This window comes from Festucalex cinctus, chromosome 16, assembly GCF_051991245.1.
Source record: "Festucalex cinctus isolate MCC-2025b chromosome 16, RoL_Fcin_1.0, whole genome shotgun sequence".
Classification (NCBI taxonomy): domain Eukaryota; kingdom Metazoa; phylum Chordata; class Actinopteri; order Syngnathiformes; family Syngnathidae; genus Festucalex; species Festucalex cinctus.
This window is the reverse complement of record NC_135426.1, coordinates 19127233-19145857: the sequence shown is the minus strand read 5'-3', so window position 1 is coordinate 19145857 and position 18625 is coordinate 19127233. Positions and strand designations below refer to the sequence as shown.

The 18625-nt window shown below is 43.6% G+C and overlaps 4 protein-coding genes and 1 non-coding gene across 8 annotated transcripts; 3 read left to right on the top strand and 2 right to left on the bottom strand.

Annotated features, from left to right (window-relative positions):
* Positions 1-28: 28 nt before the first annotated feature.
* sstr1b (somatostatin receptor 1b) lies at positions 29-2923 on the bottom strand. The gene is made up of 2 exons (XM_077499066.1): positions 2746-2923; positions 29-1369 (listed from the first exon to the last, which is right to left on the bottom strand). The coding sequence occupies exon 2, from the start codon at positions 1312-1314 to the stop codon at positions 214-216; it is 1101 nt and encodes a 366-aa protein (XP_077355192.1). The 5' UTR covers positions 1315-1369; positions 2746-2923; the 3' UTR covers positions 29-213.
* Positions 2924-5834: 2911 nt separating this feature from the next.
* On the bottom strand, positions 5835-8476 carry znf16l (zinc finger protein 16 like). 2 transcript variants are annotated; one of them, XM_077499061.1, is made up of 3 exons: positions 7384-8476; positions 6992-7143; positions 5835-6916 (listed from the first exon to the last, which is right to left on the bottom strand). In XM_077499061.1, exons 1-3 carry the CDS (start codon positions 8102-8104, stop codon positions 6278-6280), a joined length of 1512 nt encoding a protein of 503 aa, XP_077355187.1. In that variant the 5' UTR covers positions 8105-8476; the 3' UTR covers positions 5835-6277. The 2 variants fall into 2 exon arrangements, with proteins under 2 accessions (XP_077355187.1, XP_077355188.1); XM_077499062.1 differs by having other exon boundaries at positions 6988-7143; positions 7384-8471.
* On the top strand, positions 7626-15181 carry cited1 (Cbp/p300-interacting transactivator, with Glu/Asp-rich carboxy-terminal domain, 1). Of its 3 annotated transcripts, XM_077499069.1 has the most exons (6): positions 7626-8065; positions 10209-10306; positions 10474-10588; positions 11286-11343; positions 13532-13598; positions 13807-15181. In XM_077499069.1, the coding sequence occupies exons 3-6, from the start codon at positions 10551-10553 to the stop codon at positions 14310-14312; spliced, it is 669 nt and encodes a 222-aa protein (XP_077355195.1). In that variant the 5' UTR covers positions 7626-8065; positions 10209-10306; positions 10474-10550; the 3' UTR covers positions 14313-15181. The 3 variants fall into 3 exon arrangements, with proteins under 3 accessions (XP_077355195.1, XP_077355194.1, XP_077355196.1); XM_077499068.1 differs by lacking the exon at positions 10474-10588; XM_077499070.1 differs by lacking the exons at positions 7626-8065; positions 10209-10306; positions 10474-10588 and adding an exon at positions 10632-10892.
* Positions 15182-15861: 680 nt separating this feature from the next.
* rps4x (ribosomal protein S4 X-linked) lies at positions 15862-18409 on the top strand. The gene is made up of 7 exons (XM_077500955.1): positions 15862-15937; positions 16617-16694; positions 16764-16944; positions 17055-17152; positions 17265-17436; positions 17511-17668; positions 18255-18409. The coding sequence occupies exons 1-7, from the start codon at positions 15935-15937 to the stop codon at positions 18354-18356; spliced, it is 792 nt and encodes a 263-aa protein (XP_077357081.1). The 5' UTR covers positions 15862-15934; the 3' UTR covers positions 18357-18409.
* LOC144004407 (small nucleolar RNA SNORD61) lies at positions 17720-17787 on the top strand. The gene has a single exon (XR_013279349.1). It is a non-coding gene; the product is annotated as a small nucleolar RNA SNORD61 (small nucleolar RNA).
* Positions 18410-18625: the final 216 nt, after the last annotated feature.

Sequence of the window (18625 nt, the reverse complement as noted above, 5' to 3'; positions counted from 1 at the left end):
TGTTTTTGCACGCATAAGTAAAAAAAACAAAAAAACAAAAAAAAAACATAACTTGGAGTACGTAATGGTAATTCAACTTTTTTTTTTTTTTTTATCTACAGAACACGTCTTTGACATTCACTGACTATCAGGAACTTGGATGAAAAATTCTTGGATGCTTTCTTGGTTGTTTATTTTGGGTCCGTACGCACTGAGCCGGTTTAGGAATTTTCTTCACACGGTGGTGGTGCGCGAGGTATACGTTCCATTGCGTAACACCACGTCAGAGGCGGCGAAGTCTTTGGGGAAATCCAGCTGGGCGCACGTGGCTTGTCCCCTGACCGCCACAGCGCAGTAGTCCACCTGCTCGGCATCCACGCCGGACTCCAGCCAGCGGAAACACACGATGCGCTGGAAGGAGCGGCGGAAGTGATCCGACACGAAGCCGTAGAGGATGGGGTTGGCGCTGCTGTTGGCGTAGCTGAGGATGACAAACAGCTGGGTGACCATGGGGTCCGGCGGCCGGTGGAAGACGCTGATCAGCTGGACGACGTAGAAGGGCATCCAGCAGAGGATGAACACGGCCACCACCAGCAGCACCATGCGGGTGATCTTCTTCTCGGAGCTCCGCCGTTGAAGCCACCCGGCTTTTAGTCCCACCGCTCGCATCCTGGCCACCATGAGGCAATAGCACAAGCATATGGCCCCTACGGGAAGGAGAAAGCCCAACAGGAAGGTGTAAATCACAAAGGCTTCGGACCAGGACTCCTCCGGCCACAGGAAGTTACAGTCCATGGCGCCGTCCTCGGCCGGGACGGTATCGGCAAAGATGATGATTGGCAGGATGACCACCAGCGACAGCCCCCAGATGCAAACGTTGACCAGTTTGGCCACGGTGGGTCGGCGGTAGCGCGCCGCCTTGATGGGGTGCACCACGGCTACGTAGCGGTCCACGCTCAACACGGTCAGACAGAAGATGGACGTGAACATGTTGATGCCGTCCACGCTCAGCACCAGCCTGCACATGAGCGAGCCGAAGGGCCAGTGACGCACGGCGGCCGAGGTGGCGAAAAAGGGCACGCTCAGCATGAACAGCTCGTCGGCGATGGCCAAGTTGAGGATGTAAATGTTCGTGGCCGTCTTCATTTTGGCGTATTTGAGGATGACGTAAATGACCATGGCGTTGCCCGTTAGGCCCACGCAGCAAACCAGGGCGTAGATGGATGGGATGATGATTTTGATGGCATCGGGATCCGGGTTGTAGTCCTCGTAGTCTGCGCTCGTGTTAGACGGCAGGCCCGTTGGCTCGGCCGTAAAGCTCTCGTTAAAATCCATGATCGCTTGTTACACGCTCTGCTTGATCCGAAGCGTTGTGGCGTTGCTAGTACTCCTGAATAGACAATAAAAGGAAGGTTATAGATAAGCAGTGGTGTAGCGGACCTTGGAGAAGTGGGTATACTCTAAAATTCCACTTGAAAAAATTTTTAAAAAAAAGTCCAGAAAATCGTCTTTGACTTTGAGGGGAGGGGCTGACTTTTTCTTCCTTCATTTGAAATCATGTCTTCGTTTGTCAACTATACGATATTTATCACAATATTGTATATTTAAAAAAGATCACAATATTGTAAAAAAAGAGATCTCATACTAAAAAAAAAAATAATTAAAAAAAAGCACAATATTGTGCTTTTGTACATAACAGCAATGCATATAAACCACCTGCAATCTCTAATAACAATATTGAGGCTCTTACTTGCTAATTTAAGCACACATTAATCGCTTCACAAGCAAATTAGGTTCCCCATCAGACAATTGGCATAGATTTTAAACATAGAAGGCCAAAACATCCCTAATGAAAATTAAATTGCACTAATAAACTAGCCACTAGAGGGTGCTAGAACTGCACAACTGGAAATCAATCTGACTTTCAAATATTGTGAGCATGACGACGGCGATATTGTGGCACTTTTAATATCACGATATTGCCCTTATCGTTACATCCCTACTGTAGATAAGGTAATGCTGTTGGTCTGCTAGCTTTGTCTCTGCCAACTTTAAATAAAAAGTCAGCCGGACATCATCATCATCACCTCGGTACATTTCTGCGAATCTGAGTATTCCGTTCGCTCCAAGGCAACCTTCAAGGTGCTTTCATGACCACTTTGAAGTTGCATTAGCGGCCCTCGCCGGGTGGAATATGCAATGTGAGAGAAAAGGATTGTGTGGGCGAGAAAGCGAGAGCTGCTTTCACGCCGGCCTCCATTATCCTTTTCGACGACATTAGTAGCCAGGACGGCACAGCCATTAAGTGAATGGATGAAAGCACAGATGCCGCTTGAATAATGGAGGTGTATTTAGGTTGGGGATAAAAAAAAAAAAATCTTGTTCTGATCAGTGCATCCTTGATGTGACACCTTCAACAGAACTAACTTCCTATACGAACCTGTCCTGCCCTAACGTCTTCCTCTACCTGTCGGATCCCACCTTTCCTGCCTACCTGTCTTATCCTGCATTCTTACCCTCGTGCCTTTCCTACCTCATCTGTCTTACCTCCCGTACGTTAGCTTCCCTTCTATCTCCACCTTCCCTACATCCTATCCACCTGTTCTACATACCCACTTGTCGTTCCTACCAGGCATTCCTACTCCGCCTTCCCTAACCTACCTGTCCTACCTTATCCAACCGACCACATCGCACAGCAATCACATGCAACGGTTCCTCTCACGCCTTTGAGAATGAGTTTCGCAAGCATGCGTGTGATTTCCTCACCTGCCAGCTGCTCTGGTCGCTGCGATGCTTCCACCGGTCCACGAGTCGCATCCTGCGACGGTCCGGTACGTTGTGTGTCAGCATCCGACTGCTCTGAGAGCGGCTTCATGCCACCTCTCCTCTCTCTCTCTCTCTCTCTCCTCCGTCCTCCTTCCTCTCGCTCCCTCCCCGGTTTATTTAGCATGCTGTCTCAGTCTCCCATCCTTCGTAATGTCTTTTTGCCAAGCTCCATATATTTCATTGTTTCATGTCTCCAACTTCTGCCTGCTGCATGAAAATGTGTATCTTATAGCGAATTGATGTGTTTATACAAAAGAGAGGATTGAGAATATTGCATTTTGTGGAATATGAATTTATGTATTTTTTTGGACCATAAGGTGCTTATGAAATCCTTTTATTTTTATCAAAAATTTACAGTGTGCTTTATGTATTATGCAATGTCTGCTTTTCAGTTTGTCATCTTTAATTCAAGTTCCTTCCTAATTAGTCTCATGCATCTAATTGCGAGCAGGCGTGCATGTTTTTGTCATACCAGAAATGGAACTACTTCCTGCTTTCGTGTCTTGTAGTCTTACTAGCCTAACATAACGCTACAGTCAGACTGAAGGCGAGTTGAGTGTTGCTGGCGGCACGTTATAAACTATATGGAGGACCAAAACTGTCAAAATTAAAAATAAATGAATACATGAATAAATGAATCAAAGTGAAAATAAAAACTATAATTCAAAAAATTTAATACAAAAAAATATCTTTTTATATTTATTTTTTGAATCTCCTATTTTATACATATATATTTTTTATTCCCATTTATATTTAATTTTTGTATTCTATTTTTAATTGTAATTCTAATTCTATTTAAATTTAATTCCATTTTTATTTTCACTTTTATTGATTCATTCCTGTATTTATTTTTAATTTGAGCAGTTTTGGGCCTCCATAATAAATGACACAGCCAGCTTCCAATAGCTGCTGGGGCCAAGCAAAAATGGTTGGATACTTGTTTACATCTGTTTGACTGTCAACCAAGATAGTGTTGCATATTACTTCTAGTGTATGTAAATTAATGAGCACAACTCTTTATGTACAAAAAAATAATCGGCCCTTAATGACACAAAGATGCTATGAATCATTCACATGCACATCGCCACTTTTATCAATTTCAAGCTCTGAAAATATAAATTGCCACAATATTTTGGATTATATGGACATTAAGCTTTTTATCACCATACAACTGTGCTCATAAGTTAACTTGTGAATTTATGTGCGTGAATATATTATCCCTTTGGGTTTTTGCTAGGACTTCATGTGCTTGAAGAGTCAGTTCATCAGCATTTGTAGCTAAATAAAAATTGAGCTCAAGAGATCCAATATCCGCCTGATTCATCTGGCATCACTGTGGTTATTATTTGAACGCAGGACTCTCACAACCCTTTTGATGATGGAGTTCCTGCATGTGTGAGATGGCCTTTTCATAACCATTTGTTGACGAGAACATGTTGTCCCTGGTTTGCATTTCAATGTCACGTTGAAGGGCTTTGTACTTGAGTTGCGACGAGAGGGGCTGGCAGGTGTCAATGTCAGCTCCACGTCCACCATGTTATGTTATCCTCTCATGTCGTCTCCAAACGGGCGTACAATTAGTCTGGATTAGTCACGTTGTGTTCCAGCGTGTAATTGTGTTGGTGTTAATTTTATGGACGCTTGATTATGAAAGTTGGGAAAAGAAGCATTCATCCATCACGTTCATTGCGTGTCCTCCATATGAATCTGTCAGTTGCGCTTGACTAATGTGCTAGGGTGCAGCGCCTCCTACAGTTAGCAGTTAGCACAACAGCTGACTATTATGCTAGGTATGGCTGTTGAAAACTGACTTTCGGTGCAGGCCACATTGATTAGACAATTGTGGATGTTTCTGCAGGGGGAGAATATCAAAGAGACATTATTGTATTTGAAAACCGCCATTTTATGGTGTCATATGAAAATCAAACGGCACTATATTATAGTTAGCACGTCAAATGATGGGTAAAATGGCGCCATTTAAGGGATTTTTAGTGCCACATAACACTGTCATTTGAAATTGTAAAAGCTATACATGTCCACTGTCACCTCAACTTGCGACTTGATTTGCAAGACAACAAGTGATCGCAGACAGTGGGCAAGATAGTCGTCCATTGCTGAAGCTCTTCATTGCAAGCCGGCGAGACTTCCTTGTTCGTCGAGCTGCTCGCTCGACCAATGACAGTCAGTTTGCAACGGCGGAGTCCAACCCAAGACACGCTTAGGACCGCCCCCTCATTTGAATAACATTTCGACTTGGCTGCCAAAATTCTAAATAAACAAATGACTAAATAGATAAATAAATGACTAAATAAATAAATATATGACTAAATAAATAGATAAACGACTAAAATAATTTATAGAATAAATTAATAAAAGTGAAAATAAAAACGGATTTATTTCCATTTATATTTATTTTTTGGGATATAATTTTCGAATTAGATTTTTTATGTTCATTTTTATTTTCACTATTATTTTATTTATTTAGTCATTTATTTATTTTGAATTTTGGCAGTTTTGGTCCTCCATAATTCCCAAATCCTTGTGTGCTCTCCGCTGTGTTGAAACTTGAAAAGTTCTCTGAACTCGGAAACTCGGGTAACAAAATCAATTCCCAGTTCTCCAGTAGAAAATACGACATGATGGGGCGTTCATGTGCAATTTTCTACTCGACATGTGCTATTTACCATAATTACGATACCACATGAAGGCAGCATTAGTATTACCTGAACTAAATTAGTATTTTTAAGTAAAAACATTTTCAAAAGATGCTGACTTTTCATATCCTAGTATTTATGTATGAAAATTGTTTAAAAATTAAGCATGCTGTGTGTGTTTTTTTTTTTTTTTTTTTTTAAGTGTGTTCATGCCCAAAGTCTCAATACAAAAAAAAGTGAACTGGAAAAGCAATAAGAAAATCTATAACAGTTTAACAGATGTAATCAACTGTTGACTGTGACTATGGAATACAATTGTTTGACCTTACAAGAACATATTTTAGCAAAGATGTTAGTGGTAAAGAAACAATTGACTGGTTGATAGGTTATTTTTATTGGAAAAAAAGAAAGAAAGATTGTCAGTGGTTATCTTCAGAGATGGGAAAACCAGGTCAAAAAAGTAAAAACCCTGCCACAGTTTGGCTTTAGCCACAGGTGCTTCTCGTAATGACCTCGTTTACCTGCCGGTTGAGTACAAGCACCTGTAGCTGAAGCCAAACTGTGGCAGGGTTTGTAGCCTATTTTCTGGACCTGGATTTCCCATCTCTGGTTATCTTAGACTTGTTTTGAAACATAAAAAGAGCACTACATATTGTGTAACAGCACATGACGCGGGTTAAACACAACTTGACATTTGTACACAAAGCATGAGCAGTCTTGTCTGATCGTCTGCCGTATCTCACGATGTCATCGCAAAGATCAGACCATGAGAATGCCGCCAAGTCCGCCAGTTGTCTGCGTGCTGACTTGACAGAAAGTCAACTGTTACTGTGCTGGCGTGCACCGGTGACTCTTGTAGGTGCCCAGGTGGCGAAAGCTGCGCCCGCACTGTTGGCAGCAGTACGGCGTGGCGCCGCTGTGGATCCTCTGGTGGGTGTACAGGTTGCCAAGCTCCTTGAAGCGCCGGCCGCACTGCGGGCACGCGTACGGGCTCTCGCCGGTGTGCACCCGCTGATGTCTCTTGAGGCCGGAGAGGACCGAGAAGCCTTTGCCGCACTGGAGGCACGGGAAGGGTCTCTGGTCTCCGCTGTGCACCAGCCTGTGGCTCTTGAGGCGGGCGGCGTGGCGGAAGCGCTCGCCGCAATCCGGACACACGAAGGGCTTCTCCCCGGTGTGGATGCGCTGGTGCTGCCGCAGGTTGCCCAGGTAGTTAAAATGGCGGCCGCAGTCCCCGCACTCGTACCTGCCCTTGAGTTGGACCTCCTTTTTGGAAGGTCCCCCTTCCCCGCTGTCCACAGCCTGTCCTTTGTCCCCCGCGGTGGTCTGCGGGGCCTGGAGCGCTTGGGCGCCGGCGGTCTCCGAGTGTATGAGTTTAACGTGTTCCTCCAGAAACGCCGAGTCGGGACAGAAGGTTCCGCACAAAGAGCAGATGAAGGTGTGGTTGGAGAACTGCTGGCCTGGAATGACAAACAAATATCAAATATCGTCTTTCGTCTCTGCAGTGTACTAAAAATGAGCCGTTACTCACCTGCCTCAGTGTGTGGATGTGTGCCGCCCTCACCAGGGGAACCAGGAACAGCGGAGAAATCGGCAGGCTGGACGTGCGGGAAGCGGGTCGGAGTCTGTTCCGACGAGCCTTCCTCTTCATCATCCTCCTCGTTTTCACACTCCGGCTGCTTCACAACTGCAAAGACAATTGAGCGTTCATTACCGGGTCCCTTCCACAGAGCTAAAATCTACAAGTAAGGTTTATAATTGCCAACAGATGCCACAAGATGGCAGCAAAACACTAGTTTGTGTAAATGAAACGCCTCAACTGACTTCAATGTAGTTTCTTAGATGCTCCAAGACGGCGCTAAAGTAATAATATGCTGGTCTTAACTGCATTCTGCGCCCTTAAGTAATTGAGGTGAATGCCTTTTACCCTTGATGTCTGATGAGTACTCCATGGGAGCTATCCACTCGTAGTCGTACAAGCGTCTGCTACTAGACGGCAGCATGTTGAAGATGTCATCTGTGTGTCCAGGAGGCCCTGAAGCGCTCATTCCGCCGTCCGGCCACAGCTGGAGGGGATGCGGATCCTCATCCTGGCTGCCCTGCTCGCCTCCGTCCATCTCCGTGGCCCCCCTCGAGTTTTTGTCCTTCATCAAGTAATCGCAAATGGCGTCGATGTTTTCTTTCTTCACCCCGGGTAGGAGGGGCTTTTTCTCTCGTTTTGAATCCACGCAGAGCATCTTGGAGCTTCTGAAGGCGGCGGTGGCGTCGGGAGCTTCCGCAGCATCGGGAGCCTCCGTAGCATCTGGAGGAGCCTCCGCAGCCTCCTTGGCGTCCCTGTGAACGTCGTTTAGCTTCGCTTTCAACAGCGCGATCTCGTCGGTTTTGTCCTTCAACTCCATCTTGAGCGCACGTATTCTGATGCCGAGCATGTGTCGTATCTCGGCCATGGCGGCGTCCAGCGCGGCGCTGATGTTCCTGCCCAGGTGTTCGCTGACAGACCTGACCGTGCACAGAAGCTCCTCGTCGGGCTCCAGGTTCAGGAAATCGCCTTCGGTGCGGCACGTCGACCCGGGAGGCTCCATGAACGCTCCTTGTAGTTCGGGGGACAGGTTAGTGCCCGAATAAGTCAGATTTCTCTTGCGACTCATAGATGATTTGATGAAGACCAGCGCACTTGAAGCTAGCCGGCTAGCTAAGCTAATGTTTTGCTGCTGCGCTAGTTGGATTTTCCGAGGTGGCTAGATTGTGAAGCAAGTGACGATGATAAACCGGATACGGGGGGACTTCCTTTCAAAGTAAAAGTATATCTTTGACAAATACGTTTAACGCGATTTTCTTGTTTTGCGTAATGATTAATAAAGATGGCCTTTGAATAAAAATAATAAAAATTCTTAAGGGTGGCTGAATGTATTATTAATAGTTCTTCCTAACAAAAAATAAATCAACAATATAGTCAATAAATGAGAAACCATTGGACGCACAAACGCACTGTTAGTGTATTTTTGAAAAATGCACGTCCGGTTGCATTTAATCGGTCCGTCTGCGCACTGCCGGCAACGCTGGAGAGTAAAACAAGCGCCACTTCAAGGAAGAAAATAAGGAACACTTCCGGGTGTGTTTGATTTACATACAAAACTAAAAAAAAAAAAAAAACATTATTATTATTATTATTTTACAAAAATATACCAGACCGCAGTATTAATTAAAATAAAAATACAATGTCAAGGGAAATACTTGCATCCACTTAGATACATGAAAACGATGAAAAATGTAGTTTTGAAAAGCAAATATAAAGTTTAATAATTAGATTTTCAAAACTATGTACAAATGTGAAAAGCTATAGTTCAAAAATAGAGATAAACTACCTTAATCCAAACATTTAACATTTAAGCAGGTGCTTAGTTCAGTTGTTTTTCCTTGTGCTGGCGCTGCACACACAAGCACACGTAACTATAAAAACTCGGACCCAACTGCAGTCAGCTGCAAAATGCATGCTGCTCTCTCGTGGCCAAAATAATTCTGTGCGTGTCAGCGGTGTGTGTGAGCCCTCTATGCCAGACTCTTCCAGCCAGATGATGGCAGCTAATTATTGGACACAATGAAGCCATTTTACTTGAATACAAACTGGCCTCTTTTCCTTTTGCTCTTTCCACATTCTTTGTGTCTCTTATGTGAGGGTCGCTCTTTTTTTTTCTGTGCACTTCACTCCTCTTACTCATTGTTTGGATGATTAAAGATCATGGAACAAGCCTTTATCTGTACACAAGAACAGAAACAAAAAATATTATGTACATATATGTACAAGAACACACTGTACTGTACTGTACAAATGCATCCCAATAATGGTGCAAATTCGGTTTAGTAGTTACATTAAAAACAAATTTATGTATTTAAATTTTATAACAAATATGTAATAATTAAAAAAAATTTAAAATATTATTTTACTCATTAAAAAAACAATTATACAAAAAAAATTGTAATTGCATAAACAATCAATTCTTTGTTTAATGTTAGCTAAACCTAGCATTATTTTAATACCAATTATCATACATTATGTACCAGTATGCTTCTCTGCACCAGGCAGATGCAACCTGGCCAACAAGGCCTGCTGCTGGACCCATCTATCAGATGGATAGCAGCACTTTTGGGAAAGACCCTCGCCTCAGAAATACAGGACCACGAGGTACTATACTGTACACACTGTGACCCGCACTCCGTGTGGGTGCTGCTCAATAAAGGATTTGTATCCACAATGCCCAAACAAAGCTGAACTCAGGGAACAAAACTAGCTTTGTTGCCACATGAGTGCACTATTCTCTTCCGTTAAAAAAGCCACACATACAAAACTGGAAATAGATTTCTTCATTCTTCATGTGCTGAAGGCCTTTTACAGTTGGTGGTCACGGTGCCACCTTGCTTTGAAATGTCGGTTGGGCAGAAAAGGGACGACACAGGAAACAGGGAAGTATCCCACCTCTTTCCTTCCCACTTCCTCCTTTCGGTGTGCTGTGGGCATTTCTCCACTCTAAAAAAACACCAAACAAAAAGTACTGTACACAGGACAATGTTGACAGCTTCACAATATAACCAGAAAACAGGATATCCTCCTTGGCTACGGCGGGCCGATTACTCATCCGTTTGTGTTTTACTGTGTTAGTTACAGCTGGGCTGTACTCATCCGCCATGTTTGTGTATAGCAGTGTTGTTTACATGTGTGCCCCTCACTCACTCGTGCTGCTTCCCCCCCGCCAGGGAATCCGAAGAATGTGCCATCCACTCTCACTAATGAAGACAATATGGATGGCGGACCGTCAACCTTCCGCCTTGCGGCTCTGCGGGATGCAGAAGAGGTTTGGGAAATGTTGGCGGGCTGGGGGGAAGAAAATGAAGATGTTTGCTGCTTGGTGCACATTGTTCACATTTTTATGTGTTTTAGATAGAAATCCTTGAGTATTTGATTAGGTTTATATTGCCCTAACATGCCAAAAAGTGCCCCTTTTCCCTTTTCCCAATGCAGCTGATTCTAATGAAAGCTAATCAGCAAGCTCTGGTGAAGCCTGATAACGATCCTCACCTGCGTTGGAATCGGGAGACATGGAAAACAGGCTGGATAGTGGGCCCCAAGGACCAGGGTTGAGAAACACTAGTCTATATGAACCCCTCAACTCACACTAAAAGTTCCTTGGCACTAACAAGCCACAAAATGGTGGCAAACCACTACAGGATACAGTACATAGTAACTGTCTAAATAGAAAAAGCAAAACTAACCTAAACAAAAATGGTTTTGTTACATTTTTAACTTCACATTTGGGTTTGTCCGTGTGGTTCAGATGCAAGTTTTGTGGTCCTGTTGTGCTGCCTCATCTGTTACAAATACCACCTTCCATTCTTGCATAACTTGTGTATGTCAGAAGGCGCATTAAAGAGCTTTAGCCTGTGAGTCAGACAGTCAGTGGCTTGTACGAGTTTCCCAGCAAATGCTTTATGCAAATGAGACACTGCTTTAAATCTACTTTGACTGTTCAGCAGCTGAATTTGTTTATCCTTTTTTTGCCCAGGGCAAAACGTATTTCTGTTGAAATGTGAGGGAAAGTTGGAGATGTTTTGACAAACACAACTTTGCGAATCCTTGACACAAGTCCATCTCGTGACGTAACGCTCTCTCTCTCTCTCTCTTTCGCTCTCTCTCACTCACTGCGCTGGTGAGAGAGGGAGGAGGAGAAGCCATATACTTGTAATGAGTTCAGTCCAGAGGAGCTGACAGTTTGTTGAGCGCGTGTTGCCTCTTGAGGAAAACTTTCCGATAGTAACTGTCGTGTTTTTTTTCAGCCTGCTGCTCAGCTCCAAATGTGATCTCCATGGAGGCTTTTCTGGCCATCTGTTGCAGGTGAGCAACTTCTTAATTGTCGCTTGTTGTGTAAACGGACTGTGAGTGAGTTTGTGCACGACTTTTTCCGCCGTTCCTCCAGCCCGTGTTGACATAATACTAGAAATGAGGTCAAGTATTTGCTGGCGGCACCTTGTGTCCGGCTTCTGTTTCATGTTGGGAGCAATGAGAACACATGAACAAAGAGACACTAGTTCAGCAAAACATGACAAATTACTATAGTCTTCTGTTTACAAAGACTTTGTTGTGGGAAAGTACCACGTTTTGACACATTTTCAGTTTAGGAGCAGGCGGTATGTAACTTTTGGCCTCCAGTTACTGTACTTCAGACTCCATTAATCAGTCATCCATCAGTGATTTGCAAAGCGAACAATCACTTACTGCAGTACACTTCAGTTATATTTAACTTTTTTTAAGTCCAATAATTTGCATTAGCCTCCTCCAAACATTTGTGAACGATACATAATTTGGAGCAATGAGTCATTTTTTTGGTCACTTTCTCACTGGCTCCAGCTCACCTGTGATCCTAATGATGATGAATGCTGCAGAAAATAAATGTTTATAGTTGTTTTTGACATTTTTGTGCAGTGTACAGTCTGGCCCTGACACTAATCAGTTGATGAATGCACAGAACGAGCTGCCACCGACAGCTGTTTGGTGTCATTGTGTGTGTTAACTCTATCAGTCGAGTGCAGCTGCGTGCCTGCCTTTTTCAATTAGGTTCTCCACGTACAATAGCAAGGGAGGTGGGGGCCCTAGGGGCCTCATTACTTTTTCCATAACATACTCCGTGTGTGAGATGCAAGAATTTTTACCTTCTGCTTTTTAATTTGTCTAAATAGGCTTTTATTTTTTCAACCTTTACGGACGATGACACAATATAAAAAAAAATCGGGAAGGTTAAGGGTAGAGATCCTGATCTGGTATTTATCTCGCCATGTGACGCACTCAAGCACTCTGTTGTTCTCACACTCACAGCCTTCAACCATTTTCTTAGCCTGCTCGTACCCGAGGTCTTTTCAAGGTTCATTTGCTGCTCAATAGATCATGAGGAAAAGCAGACTTCAAGCAAATCTGCGCGCTGGAGTCATGTGGTCCCGCCAGGCGCCGTACCCGGCCCGTTGTACGATTTGAAGTTTCGACTGGGGTGTCACGACAGCGTGCGGACAGGAAGCAATAATAAATGCTCGGGGTTTCAGGCGATTTGACATTTTTAATTGTAATTAATCACGTTACTCAATAGTTAACTTAGGATTAATTGCAAATTTTTGCATCTTTTCTAAATGTCCAATAACATTTTTTCTTAATTTTCATACGTTTAACAAATGTTTCACATTTTTATTATTTATTATTTATTTTATTTCAGGGCTTGGCCTTGAGGGCCGGAGTCCTGCAGGTTTTGGATGTTTCCCTTCTCCAGCGCAGCTGATACATGATCAGCTCATCAGCAAGCACTGCATAAGCATGATAACGATGTTGATTGGAATCAGCTTGTGTTGGAAACGGAAAACCTCCAAAACCTGCAGGACTCCGACCCTTGAGGACAGAGTTTTCCACCCCTGTTTTATTTATTATACTATTAAGAAATATGGCCACATATTTTTTTCATTGATGCACTAATTTCATAACTCGTAAAATTGAGTTCAAATTAAAAATATGTACTGTACTGTAAAAAATGAGTGATATTGAGTGGTGTTGAGGTAGTTTTTGTGCCACTAGATGGCATAATTGCATTTGTAAGACATTGGTGACAGCTCAGTGCATTTTTCTTTTCATATTAAGAGCTTTAACAAGAAGTAACTTGTGAAATTCTGCATATTTTTAAAATTGTAAAATACAACTTGACCCCAGTCTCTACAAATATATGCATTACTCATAGAAATATGGCTGCATGTTTTAGTCTTTTAATGCAGTCATTTCATAAAATGGAGTTAAAAGTAAAAAATATGTCCTGTACTGTAAAAAACGAGTGTGATATTGGTTTGTGTTGAGGTAAATTTCTGCCACTAGATGGCATAATTGCATTTGTAAGACATTGGTGACAGGTCAGTGCATTTTTCTTTTCACATCAACGCTATCTAATCTTTCACATGAAGTCACTTGTGAAATTCTGCACATTTAAAAAATGGTAAAATACAACTTGACTCAGTCTCTACAAATGTATGCATTATTATTAAATTTATTACAGCTAAATTTTGACGTTGACGTCTCTGCTGTGCTGCGACTGGAATTCCCCCACTACAGGCTTTTTCCAAGTAAGGGGCGGTCATAAATCATGCGTTAAAAACAATAGTGGCATTAAAGAAACTTTAAATTAACTCCCCAATTTTGACACCCCTAATAAATGCAAAAAATAAATTGTAACATCACTTGGGTGCAGTATTTCTTTTGGTGTAATATGTATTTAACAGGATGTTTAAATAAATAAGAATCAAACTAGCTAACATGTTTTGTCTGGCGCAGGTGATGACTTGACTGCTGGTAGTGCAATGAAGGACCTCTCCTCTTCCTCTCCTCTCAACTCCCAACTCCTCTACCCTTCCTCCAAGACCTCGTCGGGACCCTTCTCCCCATCCCCCGGCGCCGTCCCTTCGGCCCTGGCGTCGTCCCCCAAGCAGCAACCTTTCTGCCACCAGACGGGGCCGCACCTCATCGCCAGCATGCAGCTGCAGAAGCTCAACTCGCACTACCAGAACCTGGCGGGCTCCTCGGCGGCACACCCGACGCCGGGTGCCGGTCAAAGGGGATTTAGGCCCGCAAACCAGATGCTGGGGCCCTCCGGGGGCCTCGGCGGTTCGGGGATGCAGGGCGCCGGCCCGAACGGGATCTTAGACTTTGACCTCGTAGACGAGGAGGTCCTCACCTCGCTGGTGGTGGAGCTCGGACTGGACCGGGCAAATGACTTGCCTGAACTGTGGCTGGGCCAAAACGAGTTTGATTTCATGTCCGATGTGGCGGCAGGCTGCTGAGCGAGCGCGCTAGCAGAACGGCCGGGACGTTAGAGCTTCATTATAACACCGGTCAGACCTCGGTAAAGAAGGACTTTGTCTCCTATATACGATCTTTGTTAAATAGTAGCCACTTGGAAGTTAGTGGATCAAATTTTAGTTCGTAGTCATGATGAAACCAACCCTCCCACTGGGTGAGTGGTTGTAATATTTGGTTAGAAAGTAAGCATGAAGGAGGAAAAACAAGGAGCCATTGCTGTCTCCTATTTCCTCCAGGGTGGAAGCTTAATGAGAAGAAGCTGATGGACGGTCACACAAAGACACACCTGTTGCTGCTGTTCTCCATCCAGGAACATGAAAGTGGGACGCCGGCCGGACTTTATGATGAGCCACAGTACGCTTGCTCTTTTCTCAATGGACAATATTCCACTGTGTTCTCATGCAGGGGAAAAAAAAGCCTCCTTTTTCTTTCACTCTCTCGCTCGCTCTCTTTCTTTGGCCTCACAAGGACAGTAATTGTCCGACAAGTGCTTATCTCTTTGCACTCCCCTTTCTTTTCATGTTGGAATCGAGCAGGAGCAGAACACAGGACAGTGGCTGATGTCCGTCTGGACTGAAAGGACAACGGGGGCCTGTGTACGACCACCTTGGCGTGACACGTCATTAATTCCGTTCCGTTGTCAGTTAAGGTAGCAAAAAGATGCAAATTATTTTGTCACCAAAGTGGGTCAGCGGTGTGCATGTTTTTCTGTTGTTTTTCTTTCAAAGATGATTTTAGACGCACCTTTGCTTACAGGCTCCTCTTTTGTTTATGGAAAAAATTTGAGTTTTCATGAAAAAAAGATTGTATTTTTGTCCAGACAATGAAATAAACAATTATAGAAATGGTATGAGTGTGTTTGTCTTATTCATCAAACAATTCTATCATCTTTCAGACTCACAAAAATGTCCAATAAAAGTACATTAAAATGTCTTAAAAATTTCAAATGACCCATAACTTTGGGAGCGCACAGGTAAATTTGACGTTCAGTTGACTGCCACCAAATGTGAATAGCTGCTGCCATCTAGTGTTTTCTTGTTTAATTCATACATTCATACTCGTAGCCATATTGGTTTGGATTGATTGATTACTTTATTTGAATATCTCAACAGGCAAAAATTAAAAACGCAATCCTATAAAATAGTAAAAAAAAAGAAATAAAGCGGCAATAAATTTAAATGTTTGGCAAAATTTTAAATGTTCAAAAGGAGTTCGAGGAAGTACGGGAGGGGGTGGGAACTCATCTTGTCCAACCCCTTAGTCTCAAAATATTTTTTTTTAAATTGTAATATCAGATTAATACAATTATTTCTAATCATAATAGTTTGTGATATAAATTGTCCATATAATGGGCCCATATACATCTCGTGCACGTGTACTCCAATTCTATAATAAAGACCGAATAGTAAGTCTGTAACCCTATTTATATCAAACATATACATAAAATTAAATTATATTTTTAGTTTAATCGATACACGCTCATTTCATTTAACTTCATTTATCAGTCCACTTATATAGGCTTTTTGTCCCTCCCATTGTTCCGTAAGCGTCCTTATGACTCCTTACCGGAAGTGAGTTGGTCCTTTCCCCTGCAGACCTCACCATGGTGGGTTCCATTCTTTAGCCGTTGTTCTCTCATATCATCGTTAGACATCACTTTTCTACTTTGTACTTCCACAAACGTAAACAGATGAGTAAAAAATAAGACACCTTACAATATCGTTAGCGTCTATATTTCAGATAAAAGACGAGTCTATCCTTATGGATTGAGACTGGATTTCCGTTAGCGTCACGGCTGCTATGCTAGTCAGAAAGCGACAGTTAATGGATTCTGACTGCCGCATTTTAATGCGACGTGCATGTTTTTTTGGCAGCCTATTACATGAGCGTGATTTGAAAAATGAGAATTGTTTTGTCGGCCTCGTAAACGCAATCGTTTGTCGGTGTGCAGGCCGCAGTCGGGACTGGTAACTGCTATGCTAGTGAATAATTCGAACCGGTGGCCACGCGTCCTGAAGTTTACGATATGAATGGCTGAAATTTGTGTATCGCGTCTTAAGAAAGGTAAATAAATGTGGTAACACATGGAGACAGATCAAATCTATATGTCTGGTCGTACATTCATATAAAATGCTATTTTGTTAACATTTTGCACATCGATTGTCAAGCACCCGGCTCCAGTTTGTTTCTGTGTTTTATTAACGATTTTCAGAATTATAGAGAATTTTCATATTGTAGTTAAATGTGGATGACCAAAGTAGCTAATGTGATATTGTCTTCCACAGGCCAGAGGACCGAAGAAGCACCTGAAGCGCGTCGCTACGCCGAAGCACTGGATGCTCGACAAGCTCACTGGAGTTTTTGTAAGTAACGTTTCCCTCTGCGTCAACGTCTTGTTTTAGTGCTTCCAGTAATTGTGCACTTTCTATCAGGCTCCACGTCCTTCCACCGGTCCGCACAAGCTGAGGGAGTGCCTGCCCCTCATCATTTTCCTGAGGAACCGCCTCAAGTACGCCCTGACCGGGGATGAGGTGAAGAAAATCTGCATGCAGAGGTTCATCAAGATTGACGGCAAGGTCCGCACTGATATCACCTACCCGACTGGATTTATGGGTGAGTTCAGCGAGACGCTGAGCATCCTAAATAATGTCCCCTCTTTATTGTGAATAAGAATCGTGCTGTTTGCAATGTACAGATGTTTTTCGAACGTCTGCTATTTGCAGATGTGATCAGCATCGAGAAGACGGGCGAGCATTTCCGTCTGATCTACGACGTGAAGGGACGCTTCACCGTGCACCGCATCACCGCGGAGGAGGCCAAGGTAAGAAGCCAACGCACACGTCCGACCGTCTCCGCCTCTTTTTATTTTTATTTTTATTTTTATTTATTTATTTTTGTGTGTGTGTGTATGACGCCGCCCTGTCGCTACGCAGTACAAGCTGTGCAAGGTGAGGAAGATCCTCATCGGCACCAAGGGCATCCCGCACCTGGTGACCCACGACGCCCGCACAATCCGCTACCCCGACCCCCTCATCAAGGCCAACGACACGGTCCGCATTGATCTGGAATCTGGCAAGATCACCGACTTCATCAAGTTTGACACCGGTAGGTTCAACGTGTGCATCCGGGACACAGCAAATAGAACGGCTGGCTTAACCCGGACCCGCCTCCTACCACAGGTAACCTGTGCATGGTGACCGGAGGCGCTAACTTGGGCAGAATCGGTGTCATCACCAACAGGGAGCGCCACCCTGGCTCCTTCGACGTGGTGCACGTCAAGGACAGCACCGGCAACAGCTTCGCCACCAGGCTCTCCAACATCTTTGTCATTGGCAAGGTGAGGTGATCCCGATGGCCCGGATGTTGATTTACGCTAGTCACATGTGGAGCAATGATGATTATATGCTTTTGAGAGCAATGAAAATATTCCAAAATCCTCTAAGAAGTTCTGAGCTCCTCGGTTACGGTTAACCCTCAGTTATCACTGGCGATACCTTCTGTAACGTACATTGTAGGTGTAAATCAGCAATATATTTTTTATTTTTTTTGGTCACTCTGTTGACATTTACTGAAAAAAAAAATCAAAAGACAAACATACATTTTGACACAAATGTTTGAACAAAATTTAATTTGAAGTCCATTAGCTTAATGCTAACACACAATGTGAAATGCTATAGATGGGCTAATTGAAATGAGCAAAGATGTTGCATAAATTATAAACTGTCAAACTTCTGCTACTTAAACCGAGCATGACAACAATCCTAGCAGGCACCATCTTGAAATTCAGTTGCAAATGTTGTGAAACCCACTGCTGAGAAATCTGCAAATGAGATCGCCAGCGATATTTGGGTGTTATACGCTAAATGGTGACTTTATACGCAAGCGCACGTCGTTTGGATGCTGAAAATATTCCCCGTCTCCAGGGCAACAAGCCGTGGGTGTCCTTGCCCAGAGGGAAGGGAATCCGCCTGACCATCGCCGAGGAGAGAGACAAGAGGCTGGCCGCCAAGCAAAGCAGCAGTTAAAATGGCCGACCACATCGCCTGGTTTTCAGAATAAAAATGTTATTTACAAAACACTCGTGCTTCTGTTTATTTTGTTTTAATTACCCCCTTTCCATCCTGTGCATCTTTTCCTCGTCAACACATCCTCCACCAAATGTCCTCATCCTCACTCTCTCTCCTCGCTGCGTTCCAACCCAGCGCTGCTCCATATGTTCACTGCGGCGGGCGGCCGTGACTTCCTTTTTGGATCCCCGCCCCTCCCAACACCACAATAGAGTACACAGTGAAGA